Source organism: Hordeum vulgare, chromosome 5H, assembly GCF_904849725.1.
Source record: "Hordeum vulgare subsp. vulgare chromosome 5H, MorexV3_pseudomolecules_assembly, whole genome shotgun sequence".
Taxonomy (NCBI): domain Eukaryota; kingdom Viridiplantae; phylum Streptophyta; class Magnoliopsida; order Poales; family Poaceae; genus Hordeum; species Hordeum vulgare.
The window spans coordinates 530,010,194-530,033,533 of record NC_058522.1 but is presented as its reverse complement, the minus strand read 5'-3'; the positions used below and the strand labels follow the sequence as shown (position 1 = coordinate 530,033,533).

General features: G+C 43.1%; 1 protein-coding gene across 1 annotated transcript; it reads left to right on the top strand.

Moving 5' to 3' along the window:
* The first annotated feature begins 10,514 nt into the window (after window positions 1–10,514).
* LOC123452318 (kinesin-like protein KIN-7A) lies at window positions 10,515–17,231 on the top strand. The gene is made up of 16 exons (XM_045128961.1): window positions 10,515–10,687; window positions 10,789–10,883; window positions 11,554–11,850; window positions 11,943–12,032; window positions 12,114–12,214; window positions 12,307–12,420; window positions 12,507–12,588; window positions 12,664–12,731; window positions 12,831–12,890; window positions 12,987–13,111; window positions 14,184–14,382; window positions 14,460–14,591; window positions 14,670–14,759; window positions 14,840–15,727; window positions 15,818–16,146; window positions 16,708–17,231. The coding sequence occupies exons 3-16, from the start codon at window positions 11,610–11,612 to the stop codon at window positions 17,048–17,050; spliced, it is 2,862 nt and encodes a 953-aa protein (XP_044984896.1). The 5' UTR covers window positions 10,515–10,687; window positions 10,789–10,883; window positions 11,554–11,609; the 3' UTR covers window positions 17,051–17,231.
* Window positions 17,232–23,340: the final 6,109 nt, after the last annotated feature.

Here is a 23,340-nt window from a genome sequence, read left to right as displayed (position 1 = left end):
ATGCAATGACGAAGTCCAACTCTCTTCCTTTGCATCAACATGTCATAAAAGAACAATTCATGCACATCAAGTAAATGCCAATACATAGCATAAGCAGTTTCTTGCAATTTTATCGCGTTGTAAACATAAAGAGGTGGACATGTAGTTCCTCTCTCATAATAATTGCATGTAGGAGCAGCAAGCACATGCATATTATATCCATCAAAATCATCATGTGTAATGGTAAAACTCAACCCATCAATATAATCCTAAATAAGAGCAAATTTCTCTGAAATAGTGTAGTGGGAGAATTCAAAAAGATAATAGGACTATCATGTGTGGGTGCAATAGCAACAACTTCATTCTTAACATAAGGAACTATAGCAAGTTCATATTCACAAGCATAATTCATATTGGCATCTTGGCCACAAGCATAGCAAGCATCAATTTCATCAAAAGGGGTATTTCAAAAGAATCATCGAGATCGTGGGAGTTATTATGGCATTCATCCTTCGATAAGCACGAAGGGAAATTAAACAATGTATGAGTTGAAGAGTTACTCTCATTAGAAGGTGGGCCCGGGTAGCTAATCCGCTCTTTCTCCTTTTGTTCTTCACTCTCCTCGTCATCTTTTTCATCCCATGAGCTCACAGTTTCATCAATTTCTTCTTCCATAGACTCCTGCAAAATATTAGTCCCTTCTTTGACAACACAGGAGTCCTCAATATATAGTTCAACATAAGCATTAGAAGCATAGTTTTCATAGCAATATTTAAGTATGGCAAAAATTTCAGATTTGTAAAGAGTTGCATCGTACTTTTCAATCAAATAAAATTTTTTCATAAGCACCCTTTAAAGCAACAAATTCTTCAATTGGTTCAACATAATAATAACTATAAACACCTTTATCATAAGAAAATAAGATTCCATTATCACTAAACTCACATTGGTAGGGAAGGTGTTTCTTAGGGTCTTCATAACAACAAGTTAAATCATATATTTCACATAATTCCAAGCATAGCAATGAAAAGTATTAATATGATGCCATAAAACTTTCCCTGTTTGAGATAAGCGGTGTCGCACATAATAAGCATGCTCATCTAATGATTTTCCCTCAACTAAACTAGTTGGGGTTTCGGCACGAGCACATAGGGATCAAAGATGATCCAAGTAAAAAAGCTTCAGTAGTATGATAGATTTTGGGTGGTTCTTCAACCATTGGTTCGGTAGGTACAACTATTTTGTTTGGCATTTTGCGTTTCCTACCCATAACTAAAGATAGAAAACAAGAACAAAATAAAAACTACATAGTGATAAAGCAAACACGCACACACGAGAATATTCACCCCACGCTATTGCTCCCCGGCAACGGTGCCATTAAAATGTCTTGATAACCCACAAGCACACGGGATCATTTGTAGCCCTTTTTGATAAATAAGAGTGTCGAATCCAACGAGGAGTTAAAGGTAGAACAAATATTCTCTCAAGTTCTATCGACCACCGATACAACTCTATGCACACTTAACATTTGCTTTACCTAAAACAAGAAAAAAATTAGAAGTACTTTGCGAGAATAAAACGAGAAATAAATTGCAAGATAATAAATATATTAGTGTAGTAGAAAGTTTTTTGTAACACAATACAAGGATTTGTCCCTAGGCAATTGACTCGTTACTAGATCGATAGTAAGTTTTTATGTGGGAGAGGCCAATGCTAGCACGTCATCCCTTACTTGGAATTCTATGCACTTATGATTGTAAATATTAGCAAGTATGTGCAAGTATTAACGTTCATTGAGGCAAAACCCAACCATAGCATTAAGATATATATTGGCCCCCCTTCAATCCCATATGCATCAATTTCTATGTTAGGAATAAGTATTTTGTCAGTCTTGCCCTCCAATGCATAGTCCTGTCAATATACAACTAACCCTATTGTGTGATACACACACGCGCTCATATGATGGGCACCAAAGGACAACAACATATCCACAAGCAAATTAAACCAATCATAGCAATTTCACCAATTAGCCCATAGGAGAAAACGGATCTACTCAAACATCATAGGATAGCCACACATCATTGGGAAATAGTATGTAGTGTTGAGCATCATTTTTAAGTAGAGAGTTACAGTGGGAAAAGAGGTGTTACACCGCTGCATAGAGGGGGAGAAAGTTGGTGTTGACAGAGGCAAGATTGTTGATGTACATTGCCTTCCCACTCCTTGCCCCGGCGGCACTCGAGCGCCACCGGGAGAGAGAGGAGGAGAGAGAACCCCTCTTTCTTATTATTCCTTGGCCTCCCCCTAGATGGGAGGAGAGTTTCCCCTCTCGTCCATGGCCTCCATGGTGGCGGGGGGGAGGAGCCTCTCCGAGATTGGATCTCCCTCTCTGTTCTCTTCTGTTTTGCATTCATGTTTTTTGGCCCTTCACCGTTTCTTAAATTCGATCGGGCTAAAACCTTTACATGATTTTTTCCATAAATTATCTTTCTTGCGCCCGAAGAAGAGTCCCAACCTACTTACAGTATGGAAACTAACCACCAGTGCGGATGAGGGGGTATGGGACGCGTCGTGGTATCTAGTGGAGGTCGTGGGGCCTTCGTTGACGTTGATTCCAACTCCCAAAATTCACATATATTCCTAAATAAATCTCCATAATTTTTTATCGTGTTTGGACTTTATTTGATATGGATAGTATGGAAAACAAAAAACATGCAACAAACATGAACTGACACTTGGCACTGGATCAATATGTTAGTCCAATAAATCATATAAAATGTTGCCAAAAATATGTGAAAGTTGACAATAAAAAGTTATAGATACGACACAAACGTATCACCTTGTGAGTAGTACTTTGATTTTTGATAAAACTAATAAAATTTTGCAATAAGTACATGAGTTCTTCATGATTAATGTGACACGATGGACATACGCAATCTCACCTCCTCATATTTGCTAGCCTCTTCGGTATCGTGCATCGCACGTTCTCACCTTGAGGATTGGTGCAACTTTTGCCAGTGCATCCAAACCCCGTGACATGACATGCTCTGTTGCACATAAACCTTTTTATATACTTCTTAAAACAGCCACCATACCTACCTATCATGGCATTTCCATAGCCATTTCAAGATATATTGCCATGCAAATGCCATTGTCACTTCACATGACTAGTTCGTTCATCATCATAATGCTTTGCATGATCATATAGAGCTGACATAGTATTTGTGGCAAAGCCGCCATTGATGATGAGATAATGTATATACTTCTCGCTCCTCGTTGGTTACCCCAAGTGCAAGGTTGAGATGTAGTCAGCAACAAGTTTTCCCTTACACGGAGACTATAAGGTTTATCGAACCAGGAGGACTCCTAGGATCAACAAGTAGGTGTCTCCCACCCTGGCGCTAGCAGAAGACGTGGACCTACACACACACAAATAACTTTGCTCCCAACAAGTACACAGAGGTTGTCAATCTCTCCGGCCTTGTAGTTTGCAAAGGACCAAAACACAAGCGGGAATAGTGATAGTGATTGCAACGGAAAAATAAATGAAAGCAGTAAATGATGGAGGTGTAAGCAATGGTGGTGATATGGACCGGAGTCACATGCTATTCACTAGTGATATCTCTCTCCCAAAAGACGATAAACAACTATGCTTGGGTAAACAAATTACAGCTGGGCAATTGACAAAATTATGAACGCACCGCAATGCTAATTATGCTACTTGAAAGTTAGAGGATCAATAGTAATGGGCAGAATGCCAAGACAAGTAGATCGTTTATTCATCAGCATATACTTACTAATCATCCACCTTGAGATATCTATCCAGAACATCTCGATGGTATTAAGTTGCGAGCCCCACCCAAAGTGTAAACTCAAAGCAACGGACAACTGCATTAACGAACTATGCGTAAGGTAAACAATCCTTGCAACCGTGGTCACAAGCGCCGTTGTTTTATCCCTGGTGGCAACAGCACATCCCCTAGTCTCATCTTTCTGTCACTCAAGCTAGACATCAGGGGGCATGAACTCACAATCATGCATAACGCTCCCTCTTGGAGTTGCAATCTACTACTCGGACAAAGCAATACAAAGCAACAGAGAACGTGAATGAATCACTAAAGAACATAATATAAAAGAATAATCAAATATATAGCTCATAACAATCTGAACATAATCTCATAATCCATCGGATCCCAACAAACCGAGCATAGCAATAGCATGAAAATTACATAGGTGCCTTGATCATGTAGGGCAGCTCACAAGGGCTAATCATGGAAGCACAAGATTGGAGAGGAGACATCACATAGCTACTGGTCATGGACTCATGGTCCAAGGAGGACTACTCACGGCACGTCCGGGAAGCGTCCATGGCGGTGGAGAAGCTCCCGGGGGTCAATCCTCCCTCTAGCAGGGTGCCGGGATGAGGTCTCCTGATGCTCCCGATCTCGGAAGCGCTACAGCGGCGGAACGATGGAGAAATTTGCGATTCTGGATCCCGTATAGGGTTTTCCTCGACGAGGGGTAAATATAGGCAAAAGGAGGGCACTAGAGGGCGTGGGCCCCACCCAGGCGGCCTCCTGGCACAGCCTAGGGATGGGCCGCGCCCATAGGTTGCATGGGCGACCCCTGGCTCCCCTCTGGCCCCCTTTCGTGTTTCGTGAAGCTTCTCGTGCGCTGATTTTTATATAGTTTTCTCGGGATTTTTGGGGCTCTGTAAAATTGGGTAAAAGCCCGTGGAAAAAAGACATCTACAAACAGAAATTGGCATAGGGTGCACTGAGTTAGTAGGTTAGTCCAAATATGTGTAAAAAGATATAAAAGTGTAGCAAAACATATAACAATGTCACCCAAAAGATTATGGAACATGCAGAACGTATCAACCGTTCATCATATTTTTTGATTCATGTCACGCTAGATCTTCGCACATCCTGGTACACTGCCACAGTCATTCATACATAGTCATATCGTCCTATCATTTTTCATATTGAGTTCTAAGTAAATAAAAGTGTGACAATCATCATTATTGGAGCATTGTCCGAGTGAGGAAATAAAAATGAGGGAGGCCAAATGAGCCCACCATAAATAAAAAAATTAAAAAACTAAAAAAAAATGAATGAGAGAAAAAGAGAGAAGGGACTTTGCTACTATCCTTTACCACACTTGTGCCTCAAAGTGGCACCTTGTTCTTCATATAGAGAGTCTCATGTTATATCATTTATATGCTAGTGGGAATCACTTTTTCATAAACTTGGCTTGTATATTCTGATGACGGGCTTCCTCAAATGCCCGAGGTCCTCATGAACAAGCAAGAGTTGGATGCACACCTCACTTAGCTTCAGTGGGGCTTTCATACACTTATAGCTCTTGTGCATCATTTGCATGTCAATCCCTACTCCTTGCATCGATATCTATCAACGGGCATCTCCATAGGCCGCTGGTACGCCTAGTTGATGTGATATTATCTTCTCCATTTTTATCCCTTTGAAACCTACCACAATATTATATTCCACCTTTATGCTATGTCCAATGGTTCACGCTCATGTATTGCGTGAAGAATAAAAAGTTGTTTCATATTGAAAAAGTACGATCCAATTGCGTGAATTGGACATCGTGGTGCTTGACATTTGTATTAATGTGGTGAATATGGATCCATGCCTTGCTAATATAATAAATATGGATAGGGTTAAAACAATCTTTGAGGATCATATACTTTGAAAGATCAATGATTTGGTGGTTATACCTATAAGTATTGATGTGTTAATATTTGTTAATTCATAGTTTCTCAATGAGCATACATGCATAAGGTTACATCATGGATAGCATTTCACATAAAAAATCCGCTTTATCATTTACCTACTCGAGGACGAGCAGGAATTAAGCTTGGGGATGCTTGATACTTCTCCAACATATCTATAGTTTTTGATTGTTCTATGATGATATATTATCATTCTAGAATACTTTTGGGGTATTTATTTACCAATTTATATTATTTTTTAGCACTAACCTATTGACTAAGTGTCGAGTGCTAGTTGATGTTTTCTGCATGTTTTTCACTTTTCAGGTTTTCCATACCAAACGAACTACAATTGCCCTGAAACTTATTAGTGATTCTTTCTGGACCAAAAGAAGAAGCATGAGTATTAGAAGAAGGCTGGAAGCCACACAAGGGGCCCACAAGCAACATGACGCGACCTGTGGGGCGCCCTGATGGCTTGTGCCTCCCCCGTGGCCCTCCCGAGTCTGTTTTGTGGTTATAAATTCTCATCTACCCTAAATACATCACAGGGAGTCCCGAAATACTTTTTACGTCGCTGCAAGTCTCCGTTCCGATGGGAGGCCATCTAGAACTCCGTTTCGGCACCCTGCCTGAGGGGGGATCAATCATAGGGGGGGCTCTTCATCAACCTTGGTGCCCTCATGATGATGTGTGAATAGTTCACCACAGACCTACGGGTCCATGCACATTACCTAGATGTCAATCTCTCTCTCTCTCTTTGATCTTTAATACAGTGATCATCACATCTTCGCTTTGATCCATATGATGTAATTCCTTTTGTATAGTGCATTTGTTGGGATTCGATGAATTGTGGGTTTATGTTCAGATTATTCATGATAAATATTTGAGTCTCCTCTAAATACTTATATGATTCTTATGTGCATGATTATGACAGCTTCGTAATTCTCTCTGATCTATTGAAATAGTTTGGCCAACTAGATCAATATTTCTTTAGCGAGAGAGGTGCGTTGTGGTAGGTTCAACCCGGCGAATGTCTATATCTTAGTCACAGAAGGGGACAAGATGTGTCTTTGTGTTGCTACTACGAAGGATAAAACGATGGGGTTTATTCGTATTGCTTGAGTTTACTTTGTCTTCATCATGTCATTGTTCTCCATGCATTACTCTGTTTTACTTAGTAGTCTAGATGCATGTTAGATAGCGGTCGATGAGTGGAGTAATAGTAATAGGTGCAAGCAAGAGTTGGCCTATTTGTTTATGGATGTGATGCCTATATACACATGGTCGTTGCCATGAATATCGCATAACTATCCGCTTTTCTCTCAATTGCCCAATAGTAATTTGTTTACCCGCCATATGCTATTTTTCATGAGAGATGCCATTAGGGAAAGCTATGGCCCTCGGGGCTATTCACAACATATTGATAAAACCTTTAATACCTTGCTTATCATTTACTTGTTTCTATTTTATCTTGCTATCTACAATTATCCACACACCTCACTTGCTTGCAAATAACAAGACAAGAGGATTGACAACCCTCTTGCCCGCGTTGGGTGCAAGTTGTTTGTTCTTCTGTATGCAACCGTTGTAGACGGTTGTGGTTGATATTCCTATTGATTTGGTAAACCTTGGTTTCATAAGTGAGGGAAATACTTACCCACATCATGCTGCGACAATCTATTCCTCTTCACGGAAAACCCAACGCAAATCACATCACCCTCTACATCGCCTTGGAGTGGTCCAAGGTGGAGACCGTGAGAAGCTTCCGATATGGATCTCAGTCGTAACTCCCTCATCGGCGGATCTATGACGCCAGAGCTGGACCCTCTCGCCCCGCGCGCAGCTCCCCAGGACTGTGAAGTTTGCACCTACCCCTGCCGCTGTCCTTCCCCCGCCGGCCGCTCCTCCACACGGGCAGCGTTGGGTCCTAGTGCCCATGCCATTGGCCCCCCACGCGCACTCTTAAATAGGAGGCACACGGCGCCCGCCGTGAGAGGCAGTGGTCAAGGGAGAGGGAAGCGGAGCAGTCCACGCGCCGCCGTTGCGGGATGTCGACGGAGCACGACGAGGACGGACGCCTCCTTGCATGGGTGTATCGCCGGTCCCTCACGACGGCGGAGGCTGACGCTCGGTGCCTCTGATGGAAGAACGCAAAGACGCTCCGACTTGCTATTGAGCAGTCGGAGTGCGAGGCGAAGGAGCTAGCAGAGGAGAAGGCGTGGCTCGCGAAGATGAAGCAGGAGCAGGACGGGGGCCGTCCGTCGGATGAATGGCCTCATCGTCCTCTCGTACTTTGACCCTGACAACAGCGATAACGACACCTCGTTCTCCGACCCTTTGCTAGCCGCGAATGGCTACAGCTGCACCAGTGACCCAAAGGGCAAAGGGTCGACGAGGAAGTGATGATCTACCCCCTCTACGCATTGTTTATATAGTTTTTAGTTGTAATAACATAAAAAAAACTATGTCCGATGAACTTGAGATGATCTTTTGGCTGATGTTTGATGTTCGTTTGAAGTCGATCTTGTGTTTGTGTGCTTCCAATTTTGTTGTTCGATGTTAAATCACATAGAGTAGCTCAACGTTGCATGAGTAGTATGGATATAGAGCGATGGATACGAGATACGCAGATGTAGAGAGGGAAATAGGAGGCGCGTCCGGTCAGTGTCCGCGAACGCGTCCGGACACGTACGTGCGCATTTGAGGGACCGGATTTGCAAGTTGCGGTTTTAAATGTTCTACGTTTCTACCTTCATACTCCCTCCGTCCGGGGTTATTGGACCTGTAAGCCAATACGCATGATGTTACTTATTATAATACGAGTAACTAGCTATGTTATTCAACTTGTTCTTATTCTTATTAATTAGCTGCCACTTTAGTAGTACTCTTTGTAAATTGATATAAGAGCGTTTAGATCATTATTTTAACTAGCAAAAAAGCCCGTGCGTTGCAACGGAAGAGAAAATAACACACACTTTGAACGTAATATATTTTCACATGGCATCACATTTGTGTTCTCGACGATGGCCTCAGTGCTCACACAACGAAAACGCATTTGAATGTACAATCACTCGGAATAAGATGAGAAATATGTTGTTTCTCCCCACGAGATTTTTCAATGGTGTGCATGTGTGGTTAACGATGTTTTCTTTCCTTTCAATTTGGTCTTAATTTAATGGATATTTATTGCAATTCGTATGGTCGTCGGAAAGAGAGAGAAAAAAGATCGTGCACTACAGATTAAGTTTGCACCAAAAATAATATTTAAGAAGTACTCAACAGCTAAAAATAATATCCTATTTAGATTCTACACATTTTTCAATCAAATTTCATATATAACATGTTAAAATCAGAGTTATGGTTTAAAAGATATGGATAATTTAGTTTTAGATAAAATATGGATTGATTAACTGACAAGTCAGGGTTTTTTGTTAAAACAAAAAAGTTTTGACTCACTTAATTAGGGACGACGGGTTGATTACCTGAAACATCAGGGAGTTTTCTGTAAAATGCAAAAAAACGGTTCGGCTCTGACTAAAAGATGGACCGCGGGTTGATTATCTAAAACTGTGAGGACTTTTCTGCAAAACGACAGAAAACGGTTCGTTCTGACTTACAGTTGGACTGCGGGTTAATTAACTGTAACTGCGAGGGCTTTTCTGCAAAATGACCGAAGACGGACGACAGAAGCGTTGCGCGCTTTATTATTACTAGCACAAATGCCCGTGCGTTGCAACGGGAGAAGTATAAAAAATAAAAAAGTGTAGTCCATTAGTAAAAACGACATGAATACTGTCAAAAAAAAGCGCGTACGTAAGGTCTTAGATTATAAAATATGTACAAAGAAAGAAACTAGTGCAAGTATATCATGTCCAAAGATTATAACATTTCCAAATATTGATGCTTAAGTTAACATGTTACAATACAAATAGTCGGTACGAAATAAAGACAAATATTGATTAGCATTGTATCTAATAGTATTTTTTAAAATATTTAATATGTAAAATAACAACATATTCAAACTCTACACATTTTTCTAATCAAGTTTGATATATAACATGTTTAAATTGAATTTACGGTTTAAAAGATATTGTTATTTGAAAATACATATTTATTCTGAATGGACTTCGTGATTATTAACGCATATGTGAGGGGTGTACGTAAAAAGTTTAAAAAACGATTCTTTATGAATATAATTTGGACCGCGGGTTATTTAGCACGAAAGTAAGGGGGTTTTGTGTAAAATGTGAAAAAAAATGCTTCGGTCTCACTCAAAAACGTACCGCGGGTTAATTAGAGGAAACTACAGGGATGTTTTTGAAAAAATGCCGCGACGGACGCCAGAAGCAGTCTGTGCTTTATTATTATGAGAGATTATCTAAACATTCCTATATTAGTTTACAGAGGGAGCACTACCTACTGTTACTTTTATCTATCGTGGGTAGTCTAATAATGCAAATTGAAGCTCAAATTGGAATTCAAATTCAGCCGTCGCGATTCCCGAGCGCACGCCCGTGTAGCCTAGCGGCGGCGACCCCGAGTAGCGGCCATAGACAGCTCCCCGTCCGAAGCACCTGAAACCAAAACCTACCATAAAACTCCACTCGCCGACATGTAGGTCCAGGCGCCTTGCGGGCCGACCGTGGCCCACGTCGCAACGAGTTGCGGGGGGGCTTCCGGTAACGCCTTTCCAAATCCGAAGTAGCCGTTGCGGCCTCGTCCACCTCCCTATCCCCACCCGCTCCGTTCGCACTTGTTCTCCTCCCCTTCCTCCTCTTCCTTCCCCTCCCCCCCTCCCAAATTCATCCAGCGAGCGAGGGCGCCCTCTCCGGTCTCCCCCCCCCCCCCCGAGCGCACCTCCCGATCCGCTTCCGCCCGTGGCCGGCGGTTTCCTCCCCCCGCTTCACTCGCTGGGCAGCGACCGGCGCGGGGGTAGAGATCCCTCCGAGATTGGGCCGATTTCAGTTGCTGGTGACGAACCCTAACCCCCGCCTGGGTTGCTCGCGGAGTTTCGCTTTGGTCGTTTCGTTTATTTACTCTAACTAACCAGCCCCTTCCTTGCTTGCCTCCAGGTTGTTTCGGATTTGCTTGCTGCCTGCGCGGCGCGGGACTACTGATAGCAGTGTTTTTTTCCGGGAGGAATTGGCGGCTCGCCAGACCGGTTTCGGTAAGCGGTTGCGTTGGGCTTTCGGGTTATCCAGTTACTAGCGTTTGAGATGCTTTTGGCTTACGAGAGTTTGGCGCCGATGATTCCTTTTATTTCTGGGGCGTGCGCTTACGGTAGTTCGGAATAGGAAACTGTGGCATCTGAGCCTGACCCGCGCGAATGCAGCTTAGCACATATCTATAAGGAAATTAGTTAGCATCCGGATTTGTGCTTCCTGACCCGCGCGAATGCAGCTTAGCACATATCATAAGGAAATTAGTTAGCATCCGGATTTGTGCTTGTATTGTTCTAGGTCATTTAATCAGCTACAGGAAATGCAGAGGTTGATGATTCGAAATTGGGGACCGTTGCTGGCCTGACAGCCGTGTAATGTTAGCCATAAATGGTGAAGTAAAATCTGATACGCTTATTTATTTCTGTTATTGGAACTTAATGACTGTTTATTGGACCGGTCAGCAACAGGTGGCACCTAACTGTGGAGATCGTAGTTGCAACATATCCTGCATTCTTTGAAATTGTTTCTTGCATTGTCAGTATTAGTGTCTTTAATGGCTGATGATGAGCTCTTACTTCATTTTATATCTGTATTGTTCTTTAGAAAACTGAACTTGGCAATTGCCACTGTGCCATTCCGCAAGAATTAAGGCTGACTTCTTGGTGCTTGTCCCAGCCTTCTGTCTGCAGTTCGTACCGCAGGACTTTATACTCCAACAAGAACTAAAAGACATGGCTGCATCAAGGCCACCAAGCACCCCTATGTCAAAGATTGAGCGTGCACCGACCCTTACCCCTGGAGGTAGCTCCAAGTCCAAGGAGGAGAAAATATTTGTCACAGTTAGGGTGCGACCATTGAGTAAGAAGGAGCTGGCCATGAAGGACCAGGTCGTGTGGGAATGTGCTGATAGCCAGACAATTCTATACAAGGGTCCCCCACAGGACCGGGCTGCACCCACCTCTTACACTTTTGGTACAATGCCCCGTGATCAGATCAATCGGTTCTGTTGTCATGGAAGCACTGATCTTCTATTTGACTAATCAATGCCTATGTATCCCATGCAGATAAGGTGTTTGGGCAGAGTTGTCAAACAGACTTAGTTTATGAAGATGGAGCTAAGGATGTTGCAATGTCTGCATTGACAGGCATTAATGGTATATTAGTGCTTACTTTCAAGACTGGTGCTAGTGGAATAATCATCTGTAAATGACCTTTTTCTTATCTTTGTTTTGCAGCCACTATTTTTGCCTATGGTCAGACTAGCAGTGGCAAGACATTTACCATGAGAGGTGTGACAGAGAGTGCTGTTAGTGATATATACAGGCACATAGAAAATGTGAGTTTTGTGCATCTTCTCAAACAACAACTCTGTGCAATTATTAAAGACTGCTAAGACATAACCATTTCTGGATTTTGTCTATTGCTTAGACCCCCGAGAGGGAATTTACTATCAAGATATCTGCTATGGAAATATACAATGAGGATGTGAAGGATCTTCTAAAACCTGGCTCTGGTTCCCTTCGGCTGTTAGATGATCCTGAGGTTTGTTGGCTCGATCGATACACTGCCCTTAAGAAATTTCCCTTCATGATGTAATGATCTTCTAAAAACATATTTTGGTTTCACAGAAAGGACCCATTGTGGATAAGTTGGATGAGCAAGTTGCCAAGGACAAAGAACATCTGAGGCATCTAATCAGCATTTGTGAAGGTTATTATTATTTGTGAAGAAATATGTACTGTTAATTATGTGATATTTTGTTACTGATCCACCAAATAACTGCAGGACAAAGACAAGTTGGGGAGACTGCACTCAATGATGCTAGCTCACGTTCCCACCAAATCATTAAGCTGGTATATAAGAAAAATATTTCCTGTTTACATTCAACCTTTCAAAGAAAAATGTATTGAGCAAAGAAGTAACCTTTCTTTTGTGTATATATCTCTATGCAGACAGTGGAGAGTAGGCTCCGTGAGGTGTCAGGCTGTGTTAAATCTTTTGTTGCCAGTCTAGTAAGCATAATACTTTTAGTTTTGGCATGTGGGATGATGATTTTCATTGTCCATGATCTTAATGAATTTTTTATTTTATTTTTGCTTTCTTTATAGAATTTCGTTGACCTTGCTGGAAGCGAACGGGCTGCACAAACACAAGCAATTGGTGCAAGATTGAAAGAAGGATCCCATATAAATCGCAGTTTGTTGACTTTGACTAAAGTCATCCGGAAGCTAAGGTCTCTTTTTTTTTTGTGAATGCACTTCTACATAGGAAATTTGGTCCAGATAGCTTTAATAGCTCTTTCTCTGCATTCATTTGGAAACTAGTTCCCAAATTACTTAGATGCACTGTTTCTTTAGTCTTAACTCTAGCTATTTGTTAGATATGTAACAATCTCTCAAGTTAGTGTGGTGACTTCGCTACTAATGAATTTCATACAGAAGTGCTCAACTGAAGTGTAAATGAAATGCATCAGATGAACATATTTTTTACTAAGGCACTTTATGAAGTGAACGATGTTATTATGCACCTCTAGTTATTCTAATCCCAACAATCTTGAGCGAGTCATTTTGTGTATATGAACAAATTCTCTTTTGTTAACATCTCATAGTAATAGATTCTTGGTTCTGTTGGCTAAATGACTGAAAGTTCAAACCCAAGGATGAGTTTTTTTGGAACACTAGTGGCACTTGGCATGTGATGATTAATAAACAATAGTTTTTTCATATTGCAGGGTGATAAACTCGTCATATTAAACTATTACTAGATCGTTATTTTATTCAATTCAATTCATTTATGTTACCTACAATTTTTGGTTCTCATTGTACATTTAATAATTTATATTAGTGTAGACATATTCTACATAAGAATACCTCACAGGTTAGCAGCATGAACCATGGTAAATACTTAGATAACCACTAAAATAATATGGTTACTGCATTAAGTTCAGTTTGCTCCTCCATGTTTTTTTCTAATGAACCTGTCAAATATCTAAAGGATGCTAAAAAATTGCATAAACTATCATTAATGCAAATAATTAGTACTCTGTACATTGCAAAGTTGGTTATACCTGAGTTTCAGAAACTGTGCACCCCTTTGCTTCAGCACTGCTTATAATTACTGAAAGGTTATGTGGACTAGCAGTTAGCATTAAGATTATGTCAGTAAGATATTACAGCCAGCATCTGCACATGTTTCTTAATTTTTAACAGCAAAATCTGTGGAAAAGAAATTCCATCCTTGTTGAAACTTCAAACATACCAATTATTATTTATTTGAGGATTCTTAAATATAAATTTGAATTGCAGCTCTGAGAAAAGAAGTGGACACATACCATATCGGGATTCGAAGCTAACACGTATTTTGCAACTTTCTTTGGGTGGGAATGCAAGAACAGCCATCATCTGTACCATGAGCCCAGCCCTGACATACGTAGAACAATCTAGAAATACTTTATTCTTTGCAACCTGTGCCAAGGAGGTCACAAATACTGCAAAAGTTAATATGGTAAGAGGTGTGACTATGAGGTTCTTTGTCACAACCTTGGTTACTGAATCCAACTTACCATTTCATTGTCCATACAGGTTATATCTGACAAGCAGCTTGTGAAGCAGCTTCAAATGGAAGTTGCTAGGTTACAAGCAGGACAAAGGACCAGCGACCATGCCTCCCCTTCTGAGATCCTCATAATGGAGAAGGACAGTAAAATTAGACAGGTAAGGTCTCTGACCAAGGGTGAAATGCTTGCTTTTACCTTTTGCAACTGGTCTAGTATAATAGAGTGAACCTTGCAGATGGAAATAGAAATGGAAGAACTCAGGAAAGAACGAGATAATGCACGTTCGCAACTTGAAGAACTACGAAAGAAGATGGGTGACAAGCTAGTAAGATTTTGCCTTTTCCCATCAAGAACGTAACTTATTTGCTGTTAACTAATCTTTTCCAAATCCATCATTTCGTTTAGGGGTGGAATTCGTTTGACTCGCCACAAACGGCCCGAAAGTGCCTCACATTTTCTGGGTCACTACAGCCTAGTAGAATGATCAAGATAAGGAATTCAATCAGGCAATCATCCACTGCTCCATTTATGCTAAAGCATGAGATTCGCAAGCTCGAGCAGCTGCAACAGCAACTTGAGGTTGAAGCGAACCGAGCTATTGAAGTATTGCACAAGGAGGTTGAATGCCACAAACATGGCAACCAAGATGCAGCGGAAACTATTGCAAAACTTCAGGCAGAAATCAAGGAGATGCAATCTGTTAGATCTGAAAACAGAGACGTTGAGATGATTACAGATGAAGGAAATGGGTCTGACCTGAAAGATGAAATTACTAGGCTGCATATGCAAGACAGTGACATTGCTAAACTTGAGGCGAAACTAGAAAATGTACAGAGGTCTATTGACAAATTGGTCATGTCACTTCCAAATGCTGGCACGCAGTGTAATGAGTCGTCCACAAAGTCCAATGCGTCAAAAAAGAAGAGGAGGATGCTTCTTCCACTGGGCGTGAGCAACCTGAACAGACCTAATCTAGCACGAGCACCTTGCTCTCCTGACTCTTCTACCAGAACTTTGGAGCCAGAAGTTGAGAACAGAGCTCCAGACAGTCATACCGCGTCTCATGAGGATTTAGGAAAAGCTACTCCCGCCAAGAGTGAAGACACTGGAGATATATCGTTGCGTGATGAAGCGCCTCGCAACAGGGGATCCGGCTCAGTGAACATGAAAAAGATGCAGAGGATGTTCCAAAATGCTGCTGAAGAAAATGTAAGGAACATCAGGGATTATGTGACAGAGCTGAAGGAGCGGGTGGCGAAACTTCAGTACCAAAAGCAGCTGCTTGTCTGCCAGGTCCTGGCCTGCACACAAATTCACTTTTTGGTCATACTGAAATTATTTTGTTTTTCCTGCTAAAATAGTTCCCTTGAAATGTTCTTGCAGGTCTTGGAGTTGGAATCTAATGAAGCCAAACCAAATGACATGGAAGAAGATCCACAAGAAAGTGCCGGATGTCTACAAGACGGTCCTGAGTCATGGGAGAGATTGTTTAAGGAGCAGATGCAGCACATTATCCAACTTTGGGATATCTGTTATGTATCCATCATACACAGGACTCAGTTCTACCGGCTATTCAGGGGGGACACGGCAGATCAGATATACATCGAAGTTGAAGTCCGAAGACTGTTGTGGTTGCAGCAGCATTTGGCTGAAGTCGGTGATGCAAGCCCTGCTGCACCTGGTGACGAGCTTGCAGTTTCTCGAGCCTCAAGGTAAATATGCTGCCTGTCATCTTTTTTCTGTTTTATTACAGATTATGTTGGTTAACTCCAGAAGCAAGAAAGTAGTGTTGAATAGAGTACTAGAAAAGAGAGATGCTGTTGAAACTCTACCCTGATGAGCTTTAGTCAATTCAGTTAGCCATGGTGCAACATCCACGACCTTGTCTATGACTGTGCACATATTTCGTCATGTTCACATTTCTTTGCTAGTTAACCATCATTCAATGACCACAACCTCTTGTATGATTATGAACAGATTTCGTCATGTTCATACTTCTGTGCTAGTTAACCATCATTCAACAACCTCAAGTCCACAACCTTTTCTACGATTATGCACATATTTCGTCATGTTCATACTTGTGTCCTAATTAACCATCAGTCCTTTTTTATCTGTAGGTAGCCATCAGTCTTTATTTTAGCTGTAGGTAGTCGTTACTGAATGTTTAAAAAAAAGAAGTGCACATCCTTGTTTAAAAAAAATGTTTCGTCAGTCGTTATTGAATATAAAAGAAATCATCTGAGGCAGATATCGTTCATCTTGCACGATTGCAGCATCAAGGCGCTGAGGACCGAGCGGGAGTTTCTGGCGAGGCGGATGGGGTCCAAGATGACGGAGGAGGAGCGGGAGCGGCTGTTCATCAAGTGGCGGGTGCCCCTGGAGGCGAAGCAGCGGAAGCTGCAGCTGGTGAGCAAGCTGTGGACGGACCCCGACGACCTGGCGCACGTCGAGGAGAGCGCCGACATCGTGGCCCGGCTGGTGGGCTTCTGCGAGGGCGGCAACGTCAGCAAGGAGATGTTCGAGCTCAACTTCGCGTCGCCGGCGGCCAAGAAGCCGTGGCTCACGGGCTGGCACCCCATTTCCAACATGATCAGGGAGAGGGCTCAGCTCTGGTGACGAGCTCCGTCGGGCCGGCCATTGCCTTGCCGGTGAGGGGAAACGAGCCTAGATTTCGTCGTGTCCATGCTCCGGACATGATGGCCTGTTCTCGTTCGAGTAGGGATGGATGGAGGATGGTGTATATTGAATTTTTTTGGGAGAGGTTATAAAAGGCTCTGGAAAAGTAATCATTTGGCTACGTCTCCCTGTCTTTGTTCTGCCGCTTCGTTGCTTCCCAGTCCAACATGCGATCCCCAAGATGGTGTTTCCTTTGAGTAGGAATGTAGGATGTTGTCATGTTGAGTTGGGTTGCCAGGATGGAGTGCCGAACTTATTTCCCTTCTGAGCAGCATCGAGCTACCGCGCTCCACTATATTTACCGCGGTTGGTTGACATTTTGTGAGTGAGAGAGAGTACACCATAAAAGAATACACAACATCGTCTCAGATGGTTTTGACATTTTGTGGGTTTCCAGGAAGCCAGAGCGGCGGCTCCGGAGCTCGTCGTCCTGGAGGTGTGTCGGTATTGATCACGTGGGTGACGGTGTCGTTGGCAAATGGCCTTGGGGTTGGCGTGAATGTCGGAGCGGCGGCTCCGGCTGTGCTTGTTGGGTGTCGGCTTCAATTGCTCGAGTGATGTCACATCCCAAAAATTTAATCAAACAACAACAACAACAACAACAACAACAACCAAGCCTTTCAGTCCCAAACAAGTTGGGATAGGCTAGAGTTGAAACCCATAAGATCTCGAAGCCAAGTCATGGCTCTGGAACGTGGATAGCTAACTTCCACGCACCCCTGTCCATGGCTAAGTCTTTGTCGATATTCCAAACCTTCAGGTCTCTCTTAACGGACTCCTCTCATGTCAAGTTTGGTCTACCACGACCCCTCTTAACATTCTCAGCACGCTTTATCCGTCCGCTATGCACTGGCGCTTCCGGTGGCCTCCGTTGAATATGTCCAAACCATCTGAGACGATGCTGGACCAGCTTCTCTTCAATCGGTGCTACCCCAAGTCTCTCTCGTATATCGTCATTCCGTACCCGATCCTTCCTTGTGTGGCCACATATCCATCTCAACATGCGCATCTCCGCTACACCTAACTGTTGGATATGTCGTCTCTTGGTTGGCCAACACTCCGCGCCATACAACATCGCAGGTCGGATAGCTGTCCTATAAAACCTGCCTTTTAGCTTTTGTGGCACTCTCTTGTCACAGAGTACGTCAGAAGCTTGGCGCCACTTCATCCACCCAGCCTTGATTGGGTGGCCCACGTCTTCATCGATATCGCCATCCTTCTGCAACATGGACCTCAAATATCGAAACGTGTCTCTCTCCGGTACCACCTGCCCACCAAGGCTAACCTCTCCATCCTCGTGCCTAGTAGCACTAAAACTGCACCTCATGTATTCAGTTTTAGTTCTACTAAGCCTAAAACCTTTCGATTCTAGAGTCCGCCTCCATAACTCTAACTTTCTATTAACCCCCGTTCGGCTATCATCGACTAGCACCACATCATCCGCAAAGAGCATACACCATGGGATATCTCCTTGTCTATCCCTTGTGACCTCATCCATCACCAAATCAAAAAGATAAGGGCTCAAAGCTGACCCTTGGTGTAGCCCTATTCTAATCGGAAAGTCATCGGTGTCGCCATCACTTGTTCGAACACTTGTCACAACATTATCATACATATCCTTGATGAGGGTAATGTACTTTATTGGGACTTTGTGTTTCTCCAAGGCCCACCACATGACATTCCGAGGTATCTTATCATAGGCCTTCTCCAAATCAATGAACACCATATGAAGGTCCTTCTTTTGCTCCATGTATCTCTCCATCAGCTGTCGTACCAAGAAGATGGCTTCCATGGTAGACCTCCCAGGCATGAAACCAAATAGGTTTTTGGTCACGCTTGTCAACCTTCTTAAGCGGTGTTCAATGACTCTCTCCCATAGCTTCATAGTATGGCTCATCAGCTTGATTCCGCGGTAATTAGTACAACTTTAAACATCCCCCTTGTTCTTAAAGATTGGTACTAAAATACTCCGCCTCCATTCTTCGGGCATCTTGTTTGACCGAAAAATGAGGTTGAAAAGCTTAGTTAGCCATACTATCGCTATGTCTCCAAGCCTCTCCACACCTCGATGGGGATACCATCAGGACCCATCGCCTTGCCTACTTTCATCCTTTTTAACGCCTCCTTAACCTTACACTCCTGGATACGTCGCACAAAGCACATGCTGGTATCATCAAAGGAGTCGTCTAGCTCAATGGTAGAGTTGTCAACCTCTCCATTGTAAAGGTTGTCAAAGTACTCCCGTCATCTACGCTTGATCGCCTCATCCTTCACAAGAAGCTGATCATCTCCGTATTTGATGCATTTGACTTCGCGGACATCCCTCGTCTTCCTCTCCCTAATCTTGGCCATCTTATAGATGTCCCTTTCGCCTTCCTTAGTGTTTAAACGTTGGTAGAGGTCCTCATACGCCCGACCTCTCGCTTCACTCACCGCCCGCTTTGCAGCCTTCTTCGCCACCTTATACTTCTCCATGTTAGCTGCACTCCTGTCCAGATATAGGCATCTGAAACAGTCCTTCTTCTCCCTAATAACCTTCTAAACCTCATCGTTCCACCACCAGGTGTCCTTAGCTTCCCTTCTACTTCCCTTGGCCACCCCAAACTCCTCTACAGCGACCTTCCGCAACAAGGTCGCCATACTCGTCCACATCAAGTTTGCATCGCCTCCTTCCTCCCAAGGGCCCTCCTTAATGATCCTCTCCCTGAAAGCCTGGGATGCCTCCCCCTTGAGCTTCCACCACTTCGTTCTAGCGACTTTGGCGCGCTTATCCCGTTGGACACGAATCCTAAAGGGGAAGTCAGCAACCACAAGCTTATGTTGAGGGACAACACTCTCTCCAGGTATCGCTTTACAATCAATGCAAGCGCGTCTGTCTTCTCTTCTAGAGAGGACAAAATCAATCTGGCTAGAGTGTAGACCACTACTGAACGTCACTAGATGGGATTCTCTCTTCCTAAAGAGGGTGTTAGATACAACCATGTCGTAGGCTAGAGAGAAGCTCAAGACATCTTCTCCTTCTTGGTTCCTGATGCCATAGCCAAAGCCCCCATGCACCCTTTCAAAACCTATGTTAGATGTACCCACATGGCCATTGAGGTCCCCTCCTATGAAGAGCTTCTCACCAATAGGTACCCTCCTAACCAAGTCCTCCAGGCCTTCCTAGAACTCCCTCTTGGTGCTCTCATTGTGGCCTACTTGCGGGGCATACGCGCTGATAACATTGAGGACTAAGTCCCCAACTACCAGCTTGACAAGGATCATCCGGTCCCCTTGCCTCTTAACGTCCACAACTCCATCCCTAAGGCTCTTGTTGACCAAGATGCCTACTCCATTCTTGTTTGAAGTTGTCCCCGTGTACCACAACTTGAAGCCGGTATCCTCCACCTCCTTTGCCTTTTGTCCCTTCCATTTGGTCTCTTGGACACATAGGACATCAACACGCCTCCTCACCGTCGTATCAACTAGCTCCCGTAACTTACCCGTCAGGGACCCTATGTTCCAGCTACCTAAGTGTATCCTCCTAGGCTCGGCTAACTTCCTTACCCTCCACACTCGTCGACTCAAATGCGAAGACCCTTGCTCATTTTTCACTACACCGGGGCGTCGGTGCAGCGCGCCACTAAGGATGCGGCGACCCGACCCTTGATCACTTATCGCCGTATCCAGATCAAGATACGGCGCGCCACCAAGGGGGTGACGGCCCGACCCTTGCCCATTTGACACCACACCCGGGTTCCGATGTGGCGCGTCGCTAAGAGGGTTACGCCCCAACGAGTTTCCTTTAGGTTTCATCTCCATAAGAGTGGCTAGGTTTTTCACGTTGGCTTGCCACACCTATCACAACCCTCCTCCTTTACCCAGGCTTGGGACCGGCTATGCTGAGACAACATAGGCGGAGTTCCAAAAATTTAATCACATTTTTATAAATTAAAATATTGTCTACAATAATTTTTTTGAAAAATTAAACTGCTTCATGGCTCTTTTCAAAGCCTCTTTCCAAAAAAAATTCCTTTTAAGTAGCATTTTGGAGATCATTGTGTGCTAGAGTCATTGATTAAGATCGTTTTAATTCCTTATTTAAAATTTGGCTATGTTTGTTTAATTTTTAATTTTTGCATTTTTTTTGTTGATTTCAGAACCCCTTCTTTTCTCTAAAATATAAATGTTCTCCTACAAATAGAAGTTTTCAAAAATTATGATGGGACTTGAGTGCTTGCATCAAAACATTTCTTTTATTTTGAAAAATTCAATGAAGACCTTTATATAAATATTTTTCCAAGTTTCACTCGTTCAAAAATGGCATTTTAATTCCTTTAAGGACCTCTTTTGCACTGCAACCCTTTTATAAATTCATTTAAAAATTCCACGAAAATTTGGAGATGTCAAGGGATGCATGAGACACACTTTTATATAAAAACCCAACTATGTGTTTTGGAAAGATTTAGCAAAACAACCCATTTTCTATTCTGGTCCACTTTGATGTTTTGAACTACAATCCTATTTTTAATTGCCCTAATGCCCTTGGGATTTTTAGTGCTGGTAGTTCACCCTACCAAACCCTTAAGTCCAAGATTCTAGCCCCATTGGGTGAATTTAGATACATGAATTAACAGCCTCAACTTTATGACCAGAAATGTTTTTCTCAAACAATTGTTCTCTCTTTCAAATCTAACCCCGCCATTTTTCTTAGTGTGTAAAGAGACATCACTCTGGAAAGTTTTGATGCCAAAAGAATATTTTAGATGCCTCTGCCATTACAACAAACACGTGTGAAGCATGTCCAGTTTTGGCATGGCTCTCACTTTGCATTGTTGAGTTGCTCTCCTGACCCTAAAACCTTGTCTAGCAGCTTTAACTTGACATATTGCCTTTCCCTGTGTAGTCTCATAGCTGCTTGAGCCCTGTAGTAATGCCATACATTTTGTCGAACGTCTCGTGAGCGTGGCCATAGTGCGCGCCATTTGATGCCAGTGCGTAGAGCCGCCGTCTCCCACCTACCGACATAGCCTGGCCGTTCCTCGCCCGTAGGGATGCGCCCCTGATACGTCTCCAACGTATCTATAATTTTTTATGGTTCCATGCTATTATCTTGTCAACTTTGGATGTTTTATATGCATGAATATGCTATTTTATATCTTTTTTGGGACTAACCTATTAACTCAGTGCCAAGTGCCAGTTTCTGTTTTTTGTTTTTGGCCCATTTTCAGACGGAGTCCAAATGGAATGAAACTTTACGATGATTTTTTTGGACCAAAAGAGACCCCCGAAGCTTTGGAAGAAGGCCAGAAGTGCCACGAGGGAGTCACAAGCCCATGGGGTGCGGCCTACCCCCCAGATCGCACCGTGCGGGCTTGTGACCTCCTCGTAGGCCCAACTGACGCAATTCCACCGTCATAAATTCCTATAAATTCATAAACTCCCAAAAAGAAACCTAGATCGGGAGTTCCACCGCCGCAAGCCTCTGTAGCCACCAAAAACCAATCTGGAGCCCGTTCCGGCACCCTGCCGGAGGGGGAATCCATCTCCGGTGGCCATCTTCATCATCCCGGCGATCTCCATGACGAGGAGGGAGTAGTTCTCCCTCGGGGCTGAGGGTATGTACCAGTAGCTATGTGTTTGATCTCTCTCTCTCGTGTTCTTGAGATGTCTTGATCTCGATGTACCATGGGCTTTGCTACTATAGTTGGATCTTATGATGTTCTCCCCCCTCTCCCTCTTGTAATGAATTGAGTTTCCCCTTTGGAGTTATCTTATCGGATTGAGTCTTTGAAAACACTTGATGTATGTCTTGCACGTGTCTATCTGTTGTGATCAACTTGCGGGTTTGTGACAATTGGGAACCTATGCATATGGGTTGGCACACGTGGATTCATGTGAGTACTCGATGTATGTTTTGGTGATAAACTTGCGGGTTCCTGACATTGGGAACCTATGCACAGGGGTTGGCACACGTTTTGATTCTCTGGTAGAAACTTTGGGGCACTCTTTGAAGTTCTATGTGTTGGTTGAATAGATGATTCTGAGATTATGTGATGCATATCATATAATCATACCCATGGATACTTGAGGTGACAATGGAGTATCTAAGTGACATTAGGGTCTTGGTTGATATGTATCTTAAGGTGTTATTCTAGTACGAACTCTATGATGGATCGAATGGAAAGAATAGCTTCGTGTTATTTTACTACGGACTCTTGAATAGATCGATCAGAAGGAATTACTTTGTG

What these genes read in the sequence shown, in the direction of transcription:
- LOC123452318 (XM_045128961.1), top strand. Translation starts at nt 11,610, where the DNA reads ATGGCTGCATCAAGGCCACCAAGCACCCCTATGTCAAAGATTGAGCGT. An exon ending in TATACAGGCACATAGAAAAT is followed by an intron (nt 12,215 to 12,306) that starts GTGAGTTTTGTG and finishes TCTATTGCTTAG; the next exon opens with ACCCCCGAGAGGGAATTTAC. An exon ending in AGCAGCTGCTTGTCTGCCAG is followed by an intron (nt 15,728 to 15,817) that starts GTCCTGGCCTGC and finishes ATGTTCTTGCAG; the next exon opens with GTCTTGGAGTTGGAATCTAA.